The following is a 19274-nucleotide window of genomic DNA, read 5'->3' as shown; positions in this document are numbered from 1 at the left end:
CAGGGACTGTCTCCAACTGCGCCCTTGTTTTATGAAGGACACTCAGCAGAAATGCACACGTATGTTCACGAGCTTGGTCACACCAGCACCGTCTGTGGAAACTGCTGCTGCTGCTAAGTCACTTCAGTCGTGTCCGACTCTGCGCGACCCCATAGACGGCAGCCCACCAGGCTCCCCCGTCCCTGGGATTCTCCAGGCAAGAACACTGGAGTGGGTGCCATTTCCTTCTCCAATGCATGAAAGTGAAAAGTGAAAGGGAAGTAATTTAGTCGTGTCCAACTCTTAGCCTACCAGGCTCTGCCATCCCTGGGATCCCGAGGTGAGAGCACTGGAGTGGACGCCGTCACCTTCCCCACCTGTGGAAGCTACCCAAACGCAACTCAGGGCGGAACAGAGCAATGATATTCTTCTTTGCCCTTTTTTTCCAGCAATTTTTTTTTTTCTTGGCTATTCCAGGCCCTGTGCCTTTCTATGTGAATTTTAGAATTAGATTGTCGAGTTCCACAAAAGAAAAAGCCTCCTGGGATTTTGTGTGAGGTTTCATTGAACTCAGAGATTAATTTGAGAATCACTGATATCCTCTTGGCATTGAGTTTTCCACTCCCTGAAGATGGAGCAGCTATTTACTTAGGTCTTTAAAATTTGGGGTCAAAAACATTTTGGAACTCTCAGTAGAGGTCTCAGACATCTCAGGTTTATGCTTAAGTGATTAACAGCTATTGACACCATTGTAAATAACACTTAAATTTTTTTGTTGTGATAAAATACATGTAACATGAAACTTACCACCTTAACCGTTTTAAGGGACAGTTCAGTGGTGTTCGCCAGGGCTTCCCCGGTGGCTGAGCAGGTAAAGAATCCGCCCGCAATGCGGGAGACCTAGGTTCAATCCCTGGGCTGGGAAGATCCCCCTGGAGAAGGGAAAGACTACCCACTCCAGTATTCTGGCCTGGAGAATTCCATGGACTGTGTGGTCCATGGGGGTCACAAAACTGGACAGGACTGGGCGACTTTCATTTTCAGCAGTATTAAATATATTCATATTGCTGCGCCTCCATCCCCTAGCGCTTCATCTTGTAAAACTAAACCTCTGTCCCCATGAGACGTTATCCACTCCCTCCAGCCCCAGACAACCACCGTTTATGCTTTCCGTCTCTGTCACCTAGCGGACGCTGGGGAACTTGTGTCAGTGGGATCGCGCACCGTCTGTGACGGGCTCACGTCGCGGAGCATGGCCTCACGGTCCATCCCTGTCGTGCACGCGCTGTAATCCCCCTCCCTCTCAAGGCTAAACAACGTCCCGGAGTAAGACTGGAGCGCGCCGTGCCTACGCGCTCACCTGTCACCGGTTGCTTCCACGTCTTAGCTGCTGTGAATGACGCTGCAGCGAACACAAGTGTACAAATCTCTCTTCAAGATGCTACTTTCAATGCTCTTGGGTAAAAAGCCAGAAGGGGAACTGCCAGATCTCGTGGTAGGTCTCTTTTAGTGTTTTGAGGAACTTCCACGGCAGCTGCACCATTCGACATTCCCACCAGTGGTTCCCAAGAGCTCCAGTTTCCCCACATCCTCACCAGCGCTTGCTGCTTTCTAGTTTTTGTTTTGTGTTGATAGCAGCCTTCCTCACGGGTGTGAGGTTTCGATTTGTGTCTCCCTAACAATCGTGTTGAGCATCTATTCATGTGCTTATTGGTCATCTTCTCTGGAGAAATGTCTATTCACGTCCTTTGCCCATTTTTAATTGGGTTGTTTATTTGTTGCTGTTCCTGGTGTCGAGTTTTAGGAGTTTTCTACATATTCGAGGTATTAGTCCCTTATCAGATACATGATATGCAAATATGTTCTCCCATTCCATGGGCTGCCTTTTTTCTCTGTTGTAGTGTCTTTTGAGGCACAAAATTTTGAAATTTTCTCAAAGTCGTGTGTCTATTTTTTCTTGTTACCTGTGACTTTGGCGTCACATCCAAGAAACCACTGCCGAGTGCAACGTCATGGGCTTATGTCCTGTTTTCTCATAATTTTGTAGTTTTAGCTCTTACATTTAGATCACTGATCCATTCTGAGTTAATTTCTATGTAAGGTGTTAGGTAAGCGTCCCGTTTCATAAGTGTGTGCATACGTGTGAGTGTATCTTTTATTAGATTAAGAAAATTTCACTCTATTCCTAATTTGCTAAGAGATGTTTTGATTAAAATAGGTGTTGAATTTTTCAAATTCTTTTTCTCTAACTTTCAAAATGATTTGGTTTTTCTTCCTTTTTAAAAATTAATATAGAAAGACATTGACTTTATTTTCAAACGTTAAACTATGCTATGCATAAGTCAAACTTCCTAAGACATTATAATTATTTTGTACAGCCCTTATTCGTTTATACTAATTCACATCAAGGTCTTAAGTCTCTCCTGTGCACCCATATTTCCATCTGGGATTTTTTCCTTTGTCGAAAGAACTGCAATTAGTTTTCCTTTACGCGCAGTCTGGTGATAACAAATTTCTTTAGTTTTGTATTTCTGAATAGCCCACTATTTCATCTTAATTGTTGCAGAATATTTCTCCTGGTCATAAAATTCTGATTGTCAGCTTTTTCCTTTCAGCACTTTAAATATACATCATTTCATTGCCTGCCTCCACTGTTTTTGAGAAGACAGCTGTCAATCTATACTGTTTCATAGCAATATGTCTCTTTCCTCCGGCTGTGTTCAAGGGTTTTCTCCGTTTTCAGCCATTTTGCTGTGATACACCCAGGTATGTGTTCTGTCCATCTTGCGCGTAGTTTTCCTGAGTCTCCTGAATCTGTGGGCAGAGATTTCTCTTCAGTTTTGAAAAACTCTTGGCCATGATTTCTCTGAATACAGCTTCAGCAAACTGCCCGTTTTCTCTGTTCTTTCCTTCCGATCCCAATCACGCACATTAGAGTTTCGAGTGTGTTGCCCATACCGAGGCTCTGGACTCTGCCCTTTCAGAGTCCCCAGCACCTGGCCCCTCCCCAACCCCATGAGTCCGCCCTCCCCCACGGCCACTGCCCATCCAGGGCCTGCTCTTCCCTTCCTGGCCTAGGATCGTCCACCCTCTCCCCTTGCTCCTTGTCTCCTCTCCCAGCTGAGCGCCCAGAGAGGGCAAGGGACTCAGCCTCTGGGTCCAGGGTCACGTCCTGCTCAGGATGCCCATTGACCCCCCTGGGCCTCCCGGGTCACTCCTCCCTGCCTGGATTCAAAGTGCGTTTGGCTCCTGACAGGGCGAAGGGCAAGAAGGCCAGCAGAGGAAAGCTGCCCTGAGCCAGGAAGGCCTGCCAGGCCCAGGGAGAGTGTGGCAGGGGTCCCTGGGGTTCCGGACCAACAATCAGGGAAGAGTGGCCTCTCGGAGACCAGGGATGGTGGAAGGAAAGACCTCAGGGTCCACCGAGATGGGGCCAGGGAGAGTGTGGCAGGGACATAGCCTCAGAGGACAGCCCCCCGACCCACCCCCACAGGAGCCTCAGCTGGGCCCTGTTGCTCACAGAGGCCACCACTGCTGGGGGCACCATCCAACCTGAAGCGAGCTTACTGGGGAAGGGTCGAGGTCAGGGCTGCTGGCTGGAGGACCCACTGCTGAAGGCCAAGGGAGGCCCTCAGGACACCATGCCCACAGGATGGCAGATGGTGCCAAGGCCACCCTGGGAGGGTGGGGGGCAGCAAGAAGGGGCAGAGTGAGCCTCAGGGCAGGGGAGGAACTGTTCACTGAGAACTGAGCGCTTCACCCCTAAACTAGTCAACCCCCCTAAACCAGTCAACAGCCCTAGTCAACACCTTAAACCAGTCCATACCCCTAAACTAGTCAACACCCTAAACTAGTCCACACTTTAAACCAGTCAACACCCCTAAACTAGCCAACACTCTAGTCAACACCCTAAACCAGTCAACACCTTAAACCAGTCAATACCTGTAAATTAGTCAACACCTTAAACCAGTCAACACCTTAAACCAGTCAACACCCCTAAACCAGTCAACACCCTAGTCAACAGCCCTAGTCAACACCTTAAACCAGTCAACACCCCTAAACCAGTCAACACCTTAAACCAGTCAACACCCCTAAACCAGTCAATACCCCTAAACCAGTCAATACCCTAAACCAGTCAACACCCCTAAACCAGTCAACACCCTAAACCAGTGAACACCCCTAAACCAGTCAGCACCCCTAAACCAGTCAATACCCCTAAACCAGTCAACACCTTAAACCAGTCAACACCCCTAAACCAGTCAATACCCCTAAACTAGCCAACACCCTAAACCAGTCAACACCTTAAACCAGTCAACAACCCTAAACTAGTCCACACCTTAAACCAGTCCACACCCCTAAACTAGTCAACATCCTAGTCAACACCTTAAAAGTCAACACCCCTAAACCAGTCAACACCCTAAACCAGTCAATACCCTAAACTAGTCAATACCCCTACACTAGTCAATACTCCTAGTCAATACCCTTAAACTAGTCAACACCCCTAAACTAGTCAACACCCTAAACCAGTCAACACCCTAAACTAGTCAACACCCCTAAACTAGTCAACACCCCTAAACCAGTCAATACCTTAAACCAGTCAACACCCCTAAACCAGCCAACACCCCTAAACCAGTCAACACCCTAAACCAGTCAACACCCCTAAACCAGTCAATACCCCTAAACCAGTCAACACCCCTAAACTAGTCAACACCCTTAAACTAATCCACATCTTAAACCAGTCCACACCCCTAAACTAGTCAACACCCCCTAAACCAGTCAGAAAACTAGCAGGAGGCCCGTGCCTGGGCCCCAGTCCAGCGCACGTGGGGGGCAGCCTGGCCCAGGGGGACATCGTGTGTGGCCCTGTCCACCCCGCACCACCCCGGTTTCACAGAGACACTCAGTCACAGAGGCGTTTCTGTGAGAAACCAGAGGGGGGCCTGGCGTCCACGCCGTCAGCCAGGGCGGCTGCTGTCTTGGGACAGGACGTTTGTGTGCGGGTCTGAAGGCTATGGGCCGAGAACAAGCACCTGTTCTGTGGGGGAGAAGCAGTGGGGGTCAGAGGGAGCTCCCAACAGTGGAGCCAACGGTGAAGGCGCCAGCACCCCCGAGGTGAACGGAGGTCCACGCCGGGGCTTTCAGTGAACGGAAGGCAAAGAATCAGCTTCATAGAGGAGTGCAAAGGCAACCTCGCTCTGAAGCTGCGCCCGGAGGAAACGCATACCCTGGAGCTATCAGCGGGCAAAGCAAGACCAGACTCATCCAGAGAGCTCACTGTCAGCCCTGGATCAGTCGCAGCCCCGAGGGGCTCAGGGGCACACACCGCCCTCCCCCTCACCTGATTTTCCGCAGCAGCGTGTGGAAGGGCCGGAACAGCTCGGACATGTCCTCCACCTTGCGGTCCAGGTTCAGGGGTCCGTCCGCGTAGACCACGAGGCCGCTGCATCCAAGCACAAAGCCAGCCTGGCCTCAGCCCCACGGCCGGCCCAGACTGCTCCCACTTGCGATTCCCTCTGAGCTCGAATTGTAAATAAGTTAGGAAAAAGCAGTGAAGGTGACCCAGGTTTCATCCCTTTTCAAAGCAGGTCAGCCTGCGTTCGTTTGAGGGATCATAACAATCATAAAACACGTCTGCACACTTCTTTGCTGCCATCAGATAACTCAGCATCGAAGTCTGTTGCTGAATCTGCCTCCTTCAAAGTGGAAACACTGGCATCCTAAGTCGCTTCAGTCGTGTCCAGACTCTGCAGCCCTACAGACCACAGCCCACCGGGTTCCTCTGTCCATAGGATTCTCCAGGCAGGAATATGGGAGTGGGTTGCCATGCCCTCCTCCAGGGGATCTTCCTGACCCAGGGATCCAACCCGAGTCTCCTGCCTTGCAGGCAAATTCTTTAGCCACCAGGGAAGCCCGGAAACACCGGATTTGTGTTTAAATATAACACAGACACACGGTTGGTGAGAACTGGCCCTGAAACCACCTGCTGCAAAGAGAAGCAGGAGCTGGGACTGAGGCCCAGCCTGCCCTCCCCCAGCCCAGGAGCCCTGACCCCAGGGCTGGGCCCTTGGCGGTGGGGACAGGGTCCTTCAGGGGTACTGCATAGACCGGGCGAGACTTTCCAGATGGCGGTGCTTCAGTTAGTGGTGTTTGGGGAACAATTTCCCAAGACAGAACCTTGACTTCGTGGGAAAATGTGTTGGTCACAGCACAAAAGCAGAGTGAAAACAGACAGAAAAAAAGGTGGGTTTGGGGAACCCAGGGTTAGTTGCTCTGTAGCATGTCGGGTCTTAATTCTCCTGCATTGAAAGGGGGATTCTTAACCTCTGGACCACCGGGGAAGTCCCAAGACTTTTAACCAACCCTTAAATTCTAGATAGGGCTTCCCTGGTGGCTTAGTTGGTAAAGAATCCGCCTGCAATGCACGAGACCCAGGTTTGATCCCTGGGGTTGGGAAGATCCCCTGGAAAAGGGAATGGCAACCCACTGCAGTATTCTTGCCTGGAGAATCCCATGGACAGGGGAGTCTGGCGGGCTATAGTCCATGGGATCGCAAAGAGTCGGACACGACTGATTGAACACTTTCACACTTTAATTCTGGATACATACCTCCATACCAAATTTTTATAAATTAAAAATAAAACTTCTGTGAAAAAGCTTCATAAATACGTGTTTTGTGTCCTGCTAGGTCAATACAATGAAATTCTGCAGGAATTCGCGTGCTGCCGCCTGCCAGGCACCAAGGACATTGGGTGACTAGCGGGGAGGACACTGCTCCGTGACACAGGCCAGTGGCGGGGACACAAAAGTGAGCCAGATCCCACTTAGGCGAGACATCCCGAATCGGAAAACCTCCGGAGAGGTGGGAGGATGGGGATGCAGGTGGCGGCCGAGGGGTCAGTGATCTCTTTCCAGAGACGAAGGTCACTGAAATCAGTGGTGATGGTTGTATGACCCAGAAGCACGCGCTTCTGTTCAACAGGCTCATTTTACCTTAGACGGACAGGCTGCCTAAGGGCCTCCTTCCAGGTTTAGAGCAGGTTCCCTCTAAGACGGTGGGAGCTGATGAGAGTTTCCTGGGAGGGTCTGGTTTCCCACAAGACCACTGTCAAGACCTCGCAGGGGGAAGGCAGCGAGGCCAGGAAAAGCGAGGTGCAGGCCACACCGCGAGCCCAAGGGGAGCTGCAGGTGTGGCAGGGGCAGACGCCACGCATCCCAAGGCAGCTGCTCAGGCTTCTCTGAAGCCCTGGGTGCCAGCCCCACCCCCCGCCCCCCATCCTCCTGGGTCTTCATCGCCTAGGTCCTCCCTGTACTCCAGGGCACATGAGGCTCTTTGCTCCAGATCCCCGGGTAGTGGCGTCTGCCCAGCTCGCTCCCCACCGGCCCTACACGTGGCACACGACCCGTCTAGGCCCCTGTGGTCCAGTCTATGGACACCCCTATGTCCCAGAGGCCGGGCCCCGGGAACTGCTCAGCCCCCACCCCCGGCAGGTTCCCCCCGCAGCCTGTGCCCGGACCGGTCCTGGCCCACGTGTCCACCCCACTCTCCCCGGGCCAGTCCACCGATGGCCACATCTGCCAGCAGCCTCGGCTCGGCACCCCAGCTGTCCCCGGTCCCTCACCTGGCGGGGGGGCAGGCAGTCTCCACCTGGGTGTCCAGGTGTGGGTGCGCAGCCGTGGACCAAGCCCAGAACACCTGAGCTCTGACCTTGGCTCCGAGTGGCTCCGAGACGCCCAGCACGAGACCGCGCGCCTCCCGCCTCCAAGTCCTTAGGCCTGAACCCACGTGCTGCCCTGCCGTAGCCGAGGCCGCGAGCCCGCAGGCCTGACCTGGAGCTCCCCAGCCCTCACCGCTGTGCTCCCGCCCCATCACTAGGACCCCTGCTCTTCAGCCCACGGGCCCCGCCTCCCAGCCACCCCGCGGATCGTCCAGACAAGCTCGTTACATCCTCCCCAGGGACAGGGGTGCCTCGCCTCTCGTCCCTGCAAAGCCGGCTCCCACAGCCCCTGCTGGTCCCCTGTGCCTGAGCGCAGGGTCCTCCTCCCCAGGCTGGGAGTGCCCGTGGCTGACATGCTCACCTGTCCCCCCATCGAGGCTGGGGGTCCCTCCCACACCAGGGTGAGGGGGTGCGCCTGGAAAACCTGGCTCCTTGTCTGCTGGAACAAGGGCAGGCCCCCCCGGTGACTGCTCCGGGGCGGGTGGATGGCCACCATCAGGGTACAAGCACCGCTCAGCACCACTCAGAGGGGCCTGACACCCCTGGGTTTCCGCAAACGACCGCCCGGGGCAGCGTGAGGGACACTCACCACACGATGGCCAGCCGGGGGATGGTGAACATGAGGGCCGGCTCGTAGTCGTCAATCATGTCCTGGGTCAGGTACCCGAAGCCCAGGGCCCTGGCGGGGAGGAGGCAGGGAGCAGGCGTGACCACGGCCAGGCGGGGCTGGGAGGGCGGCCGCACGGGCCTCACACGTGGACACGCGGAGGACGGCGGCTGCACGAGCCCGCTCCCAGAGGCCCAGCTCCCCCTTGGCCTCCCCTAGCTTCCCACCTCCTGACCCACTGCTGGACAGAAGCGGGGAGCACGAGAGAGGTGCCCGCCCAGGGGGGCTGGTGGGGGCAGCTTGCCACCCAACACCGCAGAGTAAAGGTGCTGCCCTGAGCCAGCAACAGCCCCTGAGAAGCAGCAACCGCTCTCCTGCATTCACCCGCCTCCAGGGATACAGAGCTGGCGTCCCTGCACGCGTGGGCAGGCACGCACCAGCGTGCTCAAAACCAAAGGTTTCCTGCCGTCTGACCGACTGCTGATTTGAAGTATCTATCAACGCCTAAGAGTGAACAATCTGTCTCAAAAAATTAACAAACTCACCATGTGGCATTGTTGTTCTTTAGTCGCTCAGTCGTGTCCGACTCTTTGGCACCCCGTGGACCGTAGCCCGCCAGGCTCCTCTGTCCATGGGATTTTCCAGGCAAGAGTACTGGAGTGGGTTGCCATTCCCTTCTCCAATGATGTGATAGTAGGCAAGTTCAAAACTTACCTGTCAGTGAAGCACTAGTCAGATATGAGGAATATTCCAGGTTCAATCTTAGTTTATTCATAAACCCTGACTTCAGATCTGACCCCTGCCCCCGAACAAGGCATGCTTAGATTACCGATGAATCACCCCTGAAACCCAGCCTACAGGGGCTCCATCCTGGCCTGGTGGAGAGAGGAGTGGAGGACAGGAAGTGAGGAGGTGGGAATGTGAGGAGCAGGAGGAGAAGGGTGAGGAGGTGAGGAGCCTGGCTCCTCGGGCTGAGCCTGGAGCCCCCCTGGCCCCTGCGAGCTTCACCTGCTGGACCGATCCTCCAGGCCCAGAGAAACGGGACTGTGGGGCTGGGGGCAGGCAGCCAGGGCTGGTGGACACGGCACACGGACTCGGCGCGCTTCCCGGGTGCAGCCCTCCCCTAGGTCGGGGTGGGGGGAGCACTGGGCCCCCGGGTGACAGGGGCCTCACCTCTCCACCGTCTCGCAGAACAGCACGATGACCTCCTGCTGCACGTAGTACTCCCGGGGGGACTTCACGGGCACCATGGCCGACACGTAGCTGCGGGCAGAGGGACAGGGTGAGGGTCAGCCCCGGGTGCCCGGCCATGTCTCCGAGCCCTGTGGGGCTTAACAGACAACCAAACGGGGTCCCTCTGACTGCAGCCCCCTGCCGCCTCTCAAGGGCTCACAACAGGGCCCCAGTATCACCGCTCCTGTTTTCAGCCGAAGCTCCTCCCTCCTTGGGCCGCACCTGGCCTGGAGCTGCCACTGCTCATGCCTCGAGGGAACGAGGGAGTGACCACGTGCATCCAGGGCCAGTGAGGGACCCAGGGCCAGCGAGGGACCCCAGGCCCCTGCGGAGCAGGACTCGCCGATTCCCCAGGTGAGAACGCTTTCCCTTCCTCCTAAGTGACTAACTGGCCTTTCTTGTAATAACAGCTCACTTGGGGAAACCTGGAGCAGACAGGGAGGTAGAAAGGTAGAAAGCTCATGTGTGGGCCCCGCTCCCTAGAGAACCATCTGGAACCTTGTGACTTCCTCCTCCGCCCACGCATCACAAGTCGGGCAGTTTCTGCTAACCCGCACCGCGGTGGACGGGTGGGAGCCTCCTGCGTCTCCTGAACCCCAAGCGTGTCTGTGTCTGTTGAACATCTTGCAGCCCAGTCCCCACAGTCCCGGGCCCTCCAGGGCCCTTGGCGGGGCGGGTGGGGGGAAGGGGGCCCTGCCCTGTCGTCTGCAGACTCGCTGAGCTGAAGGGGGCTCTCCGCACCGTGGAGCTGGGGGCCCAGCAGGACCCTAGCAGCCACCTCATCCCGGCTCGGGCGGTGTCCCGGGTGGGAGCCCTAAGACGCGCTGGGTGAGGAGGGGGCGGTGGATGACCTGCACCCACAGGGCCGCCCCGGGGTCTTCACCGCTGGTGGGGCGCCAGGGGCAGAGGTGGGAGCAGGACGGGGGAGGGGGTGTCCCTGTGTCCTTCCGCCGGCCCTGGCCCCTCCCCTCGCCGTGCCCACCCCCACCCACCCCAGGGGTCCGCTCCACCCCCGAAGGCCGCAACCAGCCGGGGAGGGCGCCTCCCTTCGCGGAGTCTTCCGCGGCAGACGGCCGGCTCCCCCACCAGCAGGCCGGGGCCGCGACCCCCCGCAGGCGGCCTCCGGTCACCTCAGCTCGAACTCTGCGAACAGCACGTCGAAGTGCCGGAGCGCCTCCCGCATCTTCTCCGTGTAAGTGTTGAGGTCCCGCAGCGCCTGGTCGCGCAGCGCCCCGCGCACGTCCTCCAGGCTGCGGGTCAGCTCCTTGGCCAGCGGCCGCATGGCCATGCTCTCCAGCTCGCGGTTCATGATGATGGAGCCGGCAGCCAGGCACTGCGGGCGGCGGAGGGGTCAGGGCAGCCCGCCCGCGGAGCACGCGCCACCCCGGCGACGCCGGGACAAGCCACCCCGCGTGCCCCGGGAGGCCGCGGCCACACGTCGGCCGGGGCGGGGTGGGGGCGTGGCCTCCCCGAGCCCCGCCCCGCGCCCCGCCCCGAGCCCGCCCCGCGCCCCGCCCCGAGCCCCGCCCCGAGCCCCGCCCCGAGCCCCGCCTCCCATCCATGAGACCCTCCCCCCTCCTCTGGGCACCGGCTCTCTCCTGATTTCTTAGGTGCACAGCCGTGATAACAAATGCCTTTGGGTTTGCGGCTCCACACGGGGCCTTCCTGGGCATGTGACCCCTGTCTCCCCGCCCCGCCCCCGGCCCCACAGACACCCCGCAGACACCCCATTCTGGCTCTCGCCCAGGCCCACAGCCCGGGAGCTGCCCCGGGCTCCCCGAGACCCACACCTTTCTAAGATGCAGACACTTGGTGTCCACAAAGCTTCCCTGCTTCGCCTCACGGCCCCCCGCAGCTGCCCCCGCCCTTGGGACTCACTTTGCAGAGGTGAAAACTGAGGCTGGGGGAAGAGACCGCCTGCCTGGGGCCACCCCCACCATCTGGAGCCATCCCCACTGGGGACACCCCACCCAGGCGGTTCGGAGGAGCCGGTGGGACAGACTGAGATGGGGGAGCAGGCAGGCCCAGGGCCGGCAGTGTGCAGGGAAGTGGGCGCATGGGAATCCTGGAGAGCTGGGCGGGGGGGGGGGGGGGGGGGGGGGGGAATGGCATGTGCTAGCGTCCTGAGAGAGGGGCCGGGCGAGGGGCTCCCACGGACACCGCTGCACAGAGCGAGGCTGGTGCTGCCTGGGGTCGGGGGGAGCACCTCCCTCCAGAGCCTCAGGCGCCTCCCCGGGGCTGAAGACCAAGATCTGAGGGGCCACGTGGGTGGTGGCAGCGGTGTGGGCTGGTGCAGCTCCCCCGCCCGGGCAGGAGTAAACAGCCCCTTGGGGGGCAGTGCTGTCTGAGTGTCACTGTAGCAGAGAACCATTTTCACATGCCTGGGGGCCTAAGAGCCTCACAGAAATCACACGTGAAACCTCACGTCTGTATTTGCGTGTGCAGTTTCAGGGGAGCAGGTTCAGCACCATCTGCCACCCGTGGGAGAGGAGACGCCCTGCACCTGCAGGTGCCCACGGGGGCCAGGCACGGAGGGACGGCTGGGCTACCTCGGCGCCAAACCACAGCTGGCCGGCCAGGTTGTCATGGCGGATCTCCTCAGGGAACTTGACACAGAAGTCCCGCGGGGCTCGGTCCTGGGGGATGCACGCGTCCATGATCTGGTTGATGATGTTCAGCACGTTGTCCTGAAACAGAAGCGGGGAGGGCGCTAGGACACAGCTCCAGCGGGCGGCTTAGCAGGACCGCTGGGCAAATCCGAGAAGCAAGCCCGGCGTGCTGGGAGGTGAGGCGGCGACGTGGCAGCACCTGGGGCCTGCCTGGCTCGCGCTGCAAGGAGCCCAGCCTTGCCAGAAGCACCCAGGGAGGACCACCTGCCTGCCTCCTCTTCCCCACGGCCAGGTATCTAGTGCGCCCACCACAGGGCAGGGGGCACTTCCCACATCAGTCCCCGTGGGCACGGTGCGGCGCCCTCTGTGATGGCTGAACCGCCCCCTGCAGACCCACCCTCAGCTCCCTGCAGCCTCGGCCACGGTGACAGCCCCAAGTGTCTCTCTTAATGCCTGTGCACACATTTCTGAGGACAGAGCTGGAGAAATGGAATTCCTGGGTGGACAGATGGTGGGTAGGTGCCCAATATGCTACTGGAGAAGAGTGGAGGAATAATTCCAGAAAGGATGAAGAGAAGGAGCCAAAGAGAAAACAACACCCAGCTGGGGGTGTGACTGGTGATGGAAGTAAAGTCCGATGCTGTAAAGAGCAATGTTGCATAGGAACCTGGAATGTCAGGTCCATGAATCAAGGCAGATTAGAAGTAATCAAGCAGGAGATGGAGAGAGTGAACATCGACATTCTAGGAATCAGTGAACTAACATGGACTGGAATGGGTGAGTTTAGCGCAGATGACCATTATATCTACTACTGTGGGCAGGAATCCCTTAGAAGAAATGGGGTAGCCATCACAGTCAACAAAAGAGTCCAGGACGCAGTACTTGGGTGCAGTCTCAAAAACAAGAGTGATCTCTGTTTGTCTCCAAGGCAAACCATTCAATATCACAGTAATCCAAGTCTATGCCCCAACCAGTAACGCTGAAGAAGCTGAAGTTGAACGGTTCTATGAGGATCTACAAGATCTTCTAGAACTAACACCAAAAAAAGATGCCTTTGACATCACAGGGGACTGGAGTGCAAAGGCAGGAAGTCAGCAGATACCTGGAGTAACAGGCAAGTTTGGCCTTGGAGTACAAAACGAAGCAGGTCAAAGGCTAACAGAGTTTTGCCAAGAGAACGTACTGGTCACAGCAAACACCCTCTTCCAACAACACAAGAGAAGACTCTACACATGGACATCACCAGATAGTCAATACCGAAATCAGATTGACTATATTCTTTGCAGGTGAAGATGGAGAAGCTCTATACAGTCAGCAAAAACCAGACCAGGAGCTGACTGTGGCTCAGATCATGAACTCCTTATTGCCAAATTCAGGCTTAAATTGAAGAAAGTAAGGAAAACCACTAGACCGTTCAGGTACGACCTAAATCAAATCCCTTATGATTATACAGTGGAAGTGAGAAATAGATTCAAGGGATTAGATCTAATAGAGTGCCTGAAGAACTATGGATGGAGATTTGTGACGTCGTGCAGGAGGCAGTGATCAAGACCATCCCCAAGAAGAAGAAATGCAAAAATACAAACTGGCTGTCTGAGGAGGCCTTACAAATAGCTGAGAAAAGAAGAAAGGCAAAAGGCAAAGGAGAAAAGATACACCCATCTGAATGCAGAGTTCCAAAGAATAGCAAGGAGAGATAAGAAAGGCTTCCTCGGTGATCAATACAAAGAAATAGAGGAAAACAACAGAATGGGAAAGACTAGAGATAGGAATGGAGAAGGCAATGGCACCCCACTCCAGCACTCTTGCCTGGAAAATCCCATGGATGGAGGAGCCTGGAAGGCTGCAGTCCATGGGGTCGCTAAGAGTCGGACACGACTGAGCAACTTCACTTTCACTTTTCACTTTCATGCGTTGGAGAAGGAAATGGCAACCCACTCCAGCGCTCTTGCCTGGAGAATCCCAGGGACGGCAGCACCTGGTGGGCTGCCGTCTATGGGTTCGCACAGAGTCGGACACGACTGAAGCGACTTAGCAGAGATAGGAAAGATTAGAATTTTCTCTTCAAGAAAATTAGAGATACCAAGGGAACATTTCATGCAAAAGTGAAAGTGAAAGTCACTCACCCATGTCTGACTCTTTGCAACCCCATGGACTGTATAGTCCACGGAATTCTCCAGGCCAGAACACTGAAGTGGGTAGCCTTTGCCTTCTCTGGAGGATCTTCCCAACCCAGTGATCGAACCCAGGTCTCCCTCACTGCAGGCGGATTCTTTACCAGCTGAGCCACAAGGGAAGCCCAAGAATACTGGAGTGGGTAGCCTATCTCTTCTCCAGTGGATCTTCCTGACCCAGGAATCAAACCGGGGTCTCCTGCATTGCAGGCAGATTCTTTACCAACTGAGCTATCAGGGAAGCAGATGGGCAAAATAAAGGACAGAAACAGTATGGACCTAACAGAAGCAGCAAATGTTAAGAAGAGGTGGCAAAAATACACAGAAGAACTGTACAAAAAAGATCTTCATGACCCAGGTAACCACAATGGTATGATCACTCACCTCAAGCCAGACATCCTGGAATGTGAAGTCAAGTGGGCCTTAGGAAGCATCACTACAAACAAAGCTGGTGGAGGTAATGGAATTCCAGCTGAGCTATTTCAAGTCCTAAAAGATGATGCTATGAAAGTGCTGCACTCAATATGCCAGCAAATTTGGAAAACTCAGCAGTGGCCACAGGACTGGAAAGGGTCAGTTTTCATTCCAATCCCAAAGAAAGGCAACGCCAAAGAATGTTCAAACTACTGCACAATTGCACTCATCTCACATGCTAGCAAAGTAATGCTCAAAATTCTCCAAGGGAGACTTCAACAGTACATGAACCGTGAACTTTCAGATATTCAAGCTGGATTTAGAAAAGGCAGAGGAACCAGAGATTACAGTGCCAACATTCACTGGATCATAGAAAAAGCAAGAGAATTCCAGAAAAACATCTACTTCTGCTTCATTGATTACGCCAAAGCCTTTGACTGTGTAGATCACAACAAACTGTGGAAAATTCTTAAAAGAGATAAGAATACCAGACCACCTGACCTGCCTCCTGGGAAATCTGTATGCAGGTCAAGAAGCAACAGTTAGAACCAGACATGGAACAATAGACTGGTTCCAAATTGGGAAAGGAGTATGTCAAGGCTGTATACTGTCTCCCTGCTTATTTAACTTAAATGCAGAGTATATTATGAGAAATGCTGGGCTGGATGAAGCACAAGCTGGAATCAAGATTGGGGGGAGAAATATCAATAACCTCAGATACACAGATGAAACCACCCTTATGGGAGAAAGTGAAGAGGAACTAAAAAGCCTCTTGACAAAAGTGAAAGAGGAGAGTGAAAAAGTTGGGTTAAAACTCAACATTCAAAAAATGAAGATCATGGCATCTGGTCCCTTCACTTTATGGCAAACAGATGGAGAAACAATGGAAACAGTGACAGACTTTACTTTTGGGGGCTCCAAAATCACTGCAGATGGTGACTGCAGCCATGAAATTAAAAGACGCTTACTCCTCGGAAGAAAAGTTATAACCAACCTAGATAGCATATTCAAAAGCAGAGACTTACTTTGTCAACAAAGTTCTGTCTAGTCAAAGCTATGGTTTTTCCAGTGGTCATGTATGGATGTGAGAGTTGGACCATTAAAGAAAGCTGAGTGCCAAAGAATTGATGCTTTTGAACTGTGGTGTTGGAGAAGACTCTTGAGAGTCCCTTGGAGTGCAAGGAGATCCAACCAGTCCATTCTGAAGGAGATCAGTCCTGAATATTCATTGGAAGGACTGATGCTGAAGCTGAAACTCCAATACTTTGGCCACCTGATGCGAAGAACAGACTCCTTGGAAAAGACCATGATTCTAGGAAAGATTGAGGGCAGGAGGAGAAGGGGACGACAGAGGATGAGATGGTTAGATGGCATCACTGACTCGATGGACATGAGTTTGAGCAAGCTCCGGGAGTTGGTGATGGACAGGGAAGCCTGGCCTGCTGCAGCCCACGGGGTTACAAAGAGTCGGACACGACTGAGCGACTGAACCGGACTAGGTGGACAGACGCTTTTAGAGAGGCTCTTCAGCACCTACTGTCTGTGCTGCTTTGATTGACATTCTCGGCGTCATCCTGGGCTCCATGGCAACATGGCCACCGACGTCACTGAGGGTCACTAAGGGCTGACCTGCAAGCCCGGCCTCCGCAAACCTGCCCTACTGAATCTTAGGTGGCATCCCACTGCTTTCTCAAAACCGTCCTGTTCTGTATGGGTGTGCCGGTCATTACGTGTGCCGGTCATTACGTGTGCCGGTCATTCAGCAGAATCACGAGAATGTTACAAATTCCGTTTCTTTGTGATTTGTTAGGGGTGAGATGAATGCACACCCATCCCAGGAATCGGGAACCGGGCGAGCGGGGAGTGTCCTTGGAGCAGAGACTGGAGGTGGCATGCCTCCTCCCTGCTCTCGTCCCCAAGGGCTTCCTCCCGTCAGCTGGGATTGTGTGCGTAATTCCGCACGCTGCTGTCGCCTACTGTTGGGACACGTTATTATGACTTCCCACAAATCCAGCTTGTGGTGGGGAGCCTCGTAGATCCCAGCGAACGCCCCATCCTTTCAGCTCCCTGCTGCCTCCTCTGTTGGATGCTTACGACACTTCTAATTTTCCGTGAATAACGCGGTCACCATGTGGTGCGTGGCGCCTGACGCCGCACTTCAGGCTGGTCCGTCGTAAGCCATGCCTAGAGGCAGCACAACAAAGCCGAGTGTGAGCTGCGATCAGCTCCGATGATTGGTTTCCAGAGAGATGGCACTGACTGAGTCTCGCCCTGGGCAATTTTGTCTCAGCCCTCCCCTCCCCTGAGGCCCGAGCTTCGTTTTCCTTAGGCAGAAGACTGAGCAGGAAGCGTGGCTTTCTAATGCAAACAGGTGATGTGCTAAACTCTGAAGGAAATTAGGCAGCATAAGAAATGCACCAAACATGAAAATAAAATCCAGCCGTCACTGAGCCGTCTCACTGTCAGCTCTTTTTAAAGATTTTCTGGGTGGGCAGGTCCCTGTCTCACGATTGAACAAACCAACAAAAAACTAATGTCAAAACCAGCAGCAAGTGCCTGGGAAACACCAGAGGGTACTGCGGGCCAGGGAGCCAAGCCCTTGCCCAAAGTCATGTGGCCTTTTAGTGGGGATGCTCCCCACTGCCCAGCCCAGGACAGGAGCTGCCTGAGGATGTCCCAGTAAACAGCCACCGAGGGACCCAGGGACGCTGATGGGTCCCCAGAGCTAGAGCAGTGTCCCTCACGGGATATCTGCTGGGACATCCGATTCCAGCCAAGATGGAGTAACAGGAATGAAAACCACCTCCTCACACGATAAGGATGGAAGCAAGACAAGGACTCTCCAGACACTGGACATCAGGCAACGCGTGATCCCAGAGAGAAGAGGAGCAGAGGAGGAGGGAACTGTGACTGCCCAGCTCACTGCCTGGAGGGAATTCTCGGGTCCTGGCACAGACAGAGGGGACCAGGCGGAGCCCAGCAAACGCCCAGGATGGGGAGACAGAGCCGAGAGTCTGCGGAAGCCAAGGCCACCAGAATCCAGAGGACAGAGTAGCGGAGGTGAGTGAGCTGCCCGGGGAGACAGTCACGGGGAGGCCCCTCCCTGAGGGTCCAGGGGGCGCAGGCCCCACAGCATAGAAATGCTCACAGATCACAGGGCACTGAGTAACACCAGGTGTACCTGGTAGCCATTCTTCTTAGCCCCAGACTAAACAGGGCTCTGAAGCTGCGTAACATCTTAAAAAAAAAAAAAAAAGACCCCAAAGGATCAAACCATTTCCAAGCAACCAAACTGTATTACAAAATAAGCTCCAAAAGCTTAACAGGAAAACAAAACTATTCAGCTACCAGCAAGGTAGAATTCCCAATGCCAGGCGTCCAATAGAAAAATGACCAGGCTTGTAAAGAATTAGGAAAATGTGACCCCCAGGCCCCCCCGGGAGGCAGAATCAGGCTGGGCCGGTGCTGTCCTGCGGGCCCCGCACAGACGCCCCCGTTGAGTGCAGGGCACCTGGTGTGATGGCATCTGGGAAGCCTGAGGCACCCCAGGCAAGGGGCCGAGCCCCTGCCTGCGGCTGAGAAAGCCGTGACCTCCGGGCACGTCCGGGGGCGTCCATGTGCTCCGGGACCTGACGCACGGATGCTGGGAACATCAGGGGCGGGGAAGAAGCCAGCGGGAAGAGCAAGCGCGTGCCTGCTCAGTGTCCGAGTCCGCGACCCCCTGGACTGCAGCCTGTCAGGCTCCTCTGTCCGTAGGATTCTCCTGGCAAGAAGACTGCAGTGGGCTGCCGTTCCTTCCTGCAGGGGATCTGCCCGACCCAGGGATCAAACCCACATCTCCTCACTGGCAGATGGATTCCTCACCACCAAGCCACCTGGACGGGAACCAGCTAAATCTGGAGCTGGGAGACCCCCCCAGGGTGACAGGGCTCTGACTCAAGGCCACGGCGGGGGCCCGGCAGGGCGTGCTGCCACCAGCCCCTCCGCCAGGCCGGCACGTTTTATCTCACGTGTGTTGTGGTCACTCACGGCACCTCCCGGTGCGCGGCCTCTGTCCAAACCCCTCCCTGACTGCAGACGCCCACCCCCCCCCCCCACCATCATCCGCCTTCTGCAGAGGGGCACCTCTGCGGGGAAGTGCCACGGAGCGATGGAGGGCGTGAGCCAGTGGCATCATGACAAGCAGAACGTGAGACCTCGATGAAGACTGGAGAGGGCAGAACGCCTGTCTCAGGAGGAGTTAGATATGAAAATCACTCCCCCTGTGACCAGCTGAGCTTCACAGGAGTTCACTGCCGCGGGAGCCCCCGACAACGAGAGGCGCCGCAGCAACGGGCCAGCCACATGTGACGCTGCCGGGCCTCTGTGAAGGGGCGGCTCGCACAGGGAGGCTCGCTTTGGCGGCTCTTCTAAGTCCTGTTTCCTCAGTGGGCAGCTGAGTACTAAGCCAGGGCCCGGGGGGCCTCAGCCACACTTGGGGCCATGCGGTTGTGCAGAGAGGGGTCCTCCCAGCAGGCCTGACTGCCGTCCTCCGAGAGGCCCATGT

At 55.5% G+C, this 19274-nt stretch overlaps 1 protein-coding gene across 2 annotated transcripts in view; it reads right to left on the bottom strand.

The window, feature by feature from the left end:
* ZFYVE28 (zinc finger FYVE-type containing 28) overlaps positions 1–19274 on the bottom strand; it is a 95860-nt gene that overhangs the window by 28623 nt on the left and 47963 nt on the right. The window contains exons 3-8 of one of the 2 annotated variants that reach the window (XM_069593292.1): positions 12081–12218; positions 10662–10864; positions 9472–9561; positions 8281–8370; positions 5315–5416; positions 2246–2793 (exon numbers count right to left, since the gene is read on the bottom strand). In XM_069593292.1, coding sequence (XP_069449393.1) covers positions 2700–2793; positions 5315–5416; positions 8281–8370; positions 9472–9561; positions 10662–10864; positions 12081–12218 — 717 coding nt within the window. In that variant the 3' untranslated portion in view covers positions 2246–2699. Of the gene's footprint in view, positions 1–2245; positions 2794–5314; positions 5417–8280; positions 8371–9471; positions 9562–10661; positions 10865–12080; positions 12219–19274 lie in introns of those variants that run through there. The other variant, XM_069593291.1, reaches the window with a different exon arrangement.

The sequence above is a fragment of the Ovis canadensis genome, chromosome 6 (genome assembly GCF_042477335.2).
Source record: "Ovis canadensis isolate MfBH-ARS-UI-01 breed Bighorn chromosome 6, ARS-UI_OviCan_v2, whole genome shotgun sequence".
Taxonomy (NCBI): Eukaryota; Metazoa; Chordata; class Mammalia; order Artiodactyla; family Bovidae; genus Ovis; species Ovis canadensis.
This window is presented reverse-complemented; position numbering and strand designations above follow the sequence as displayed.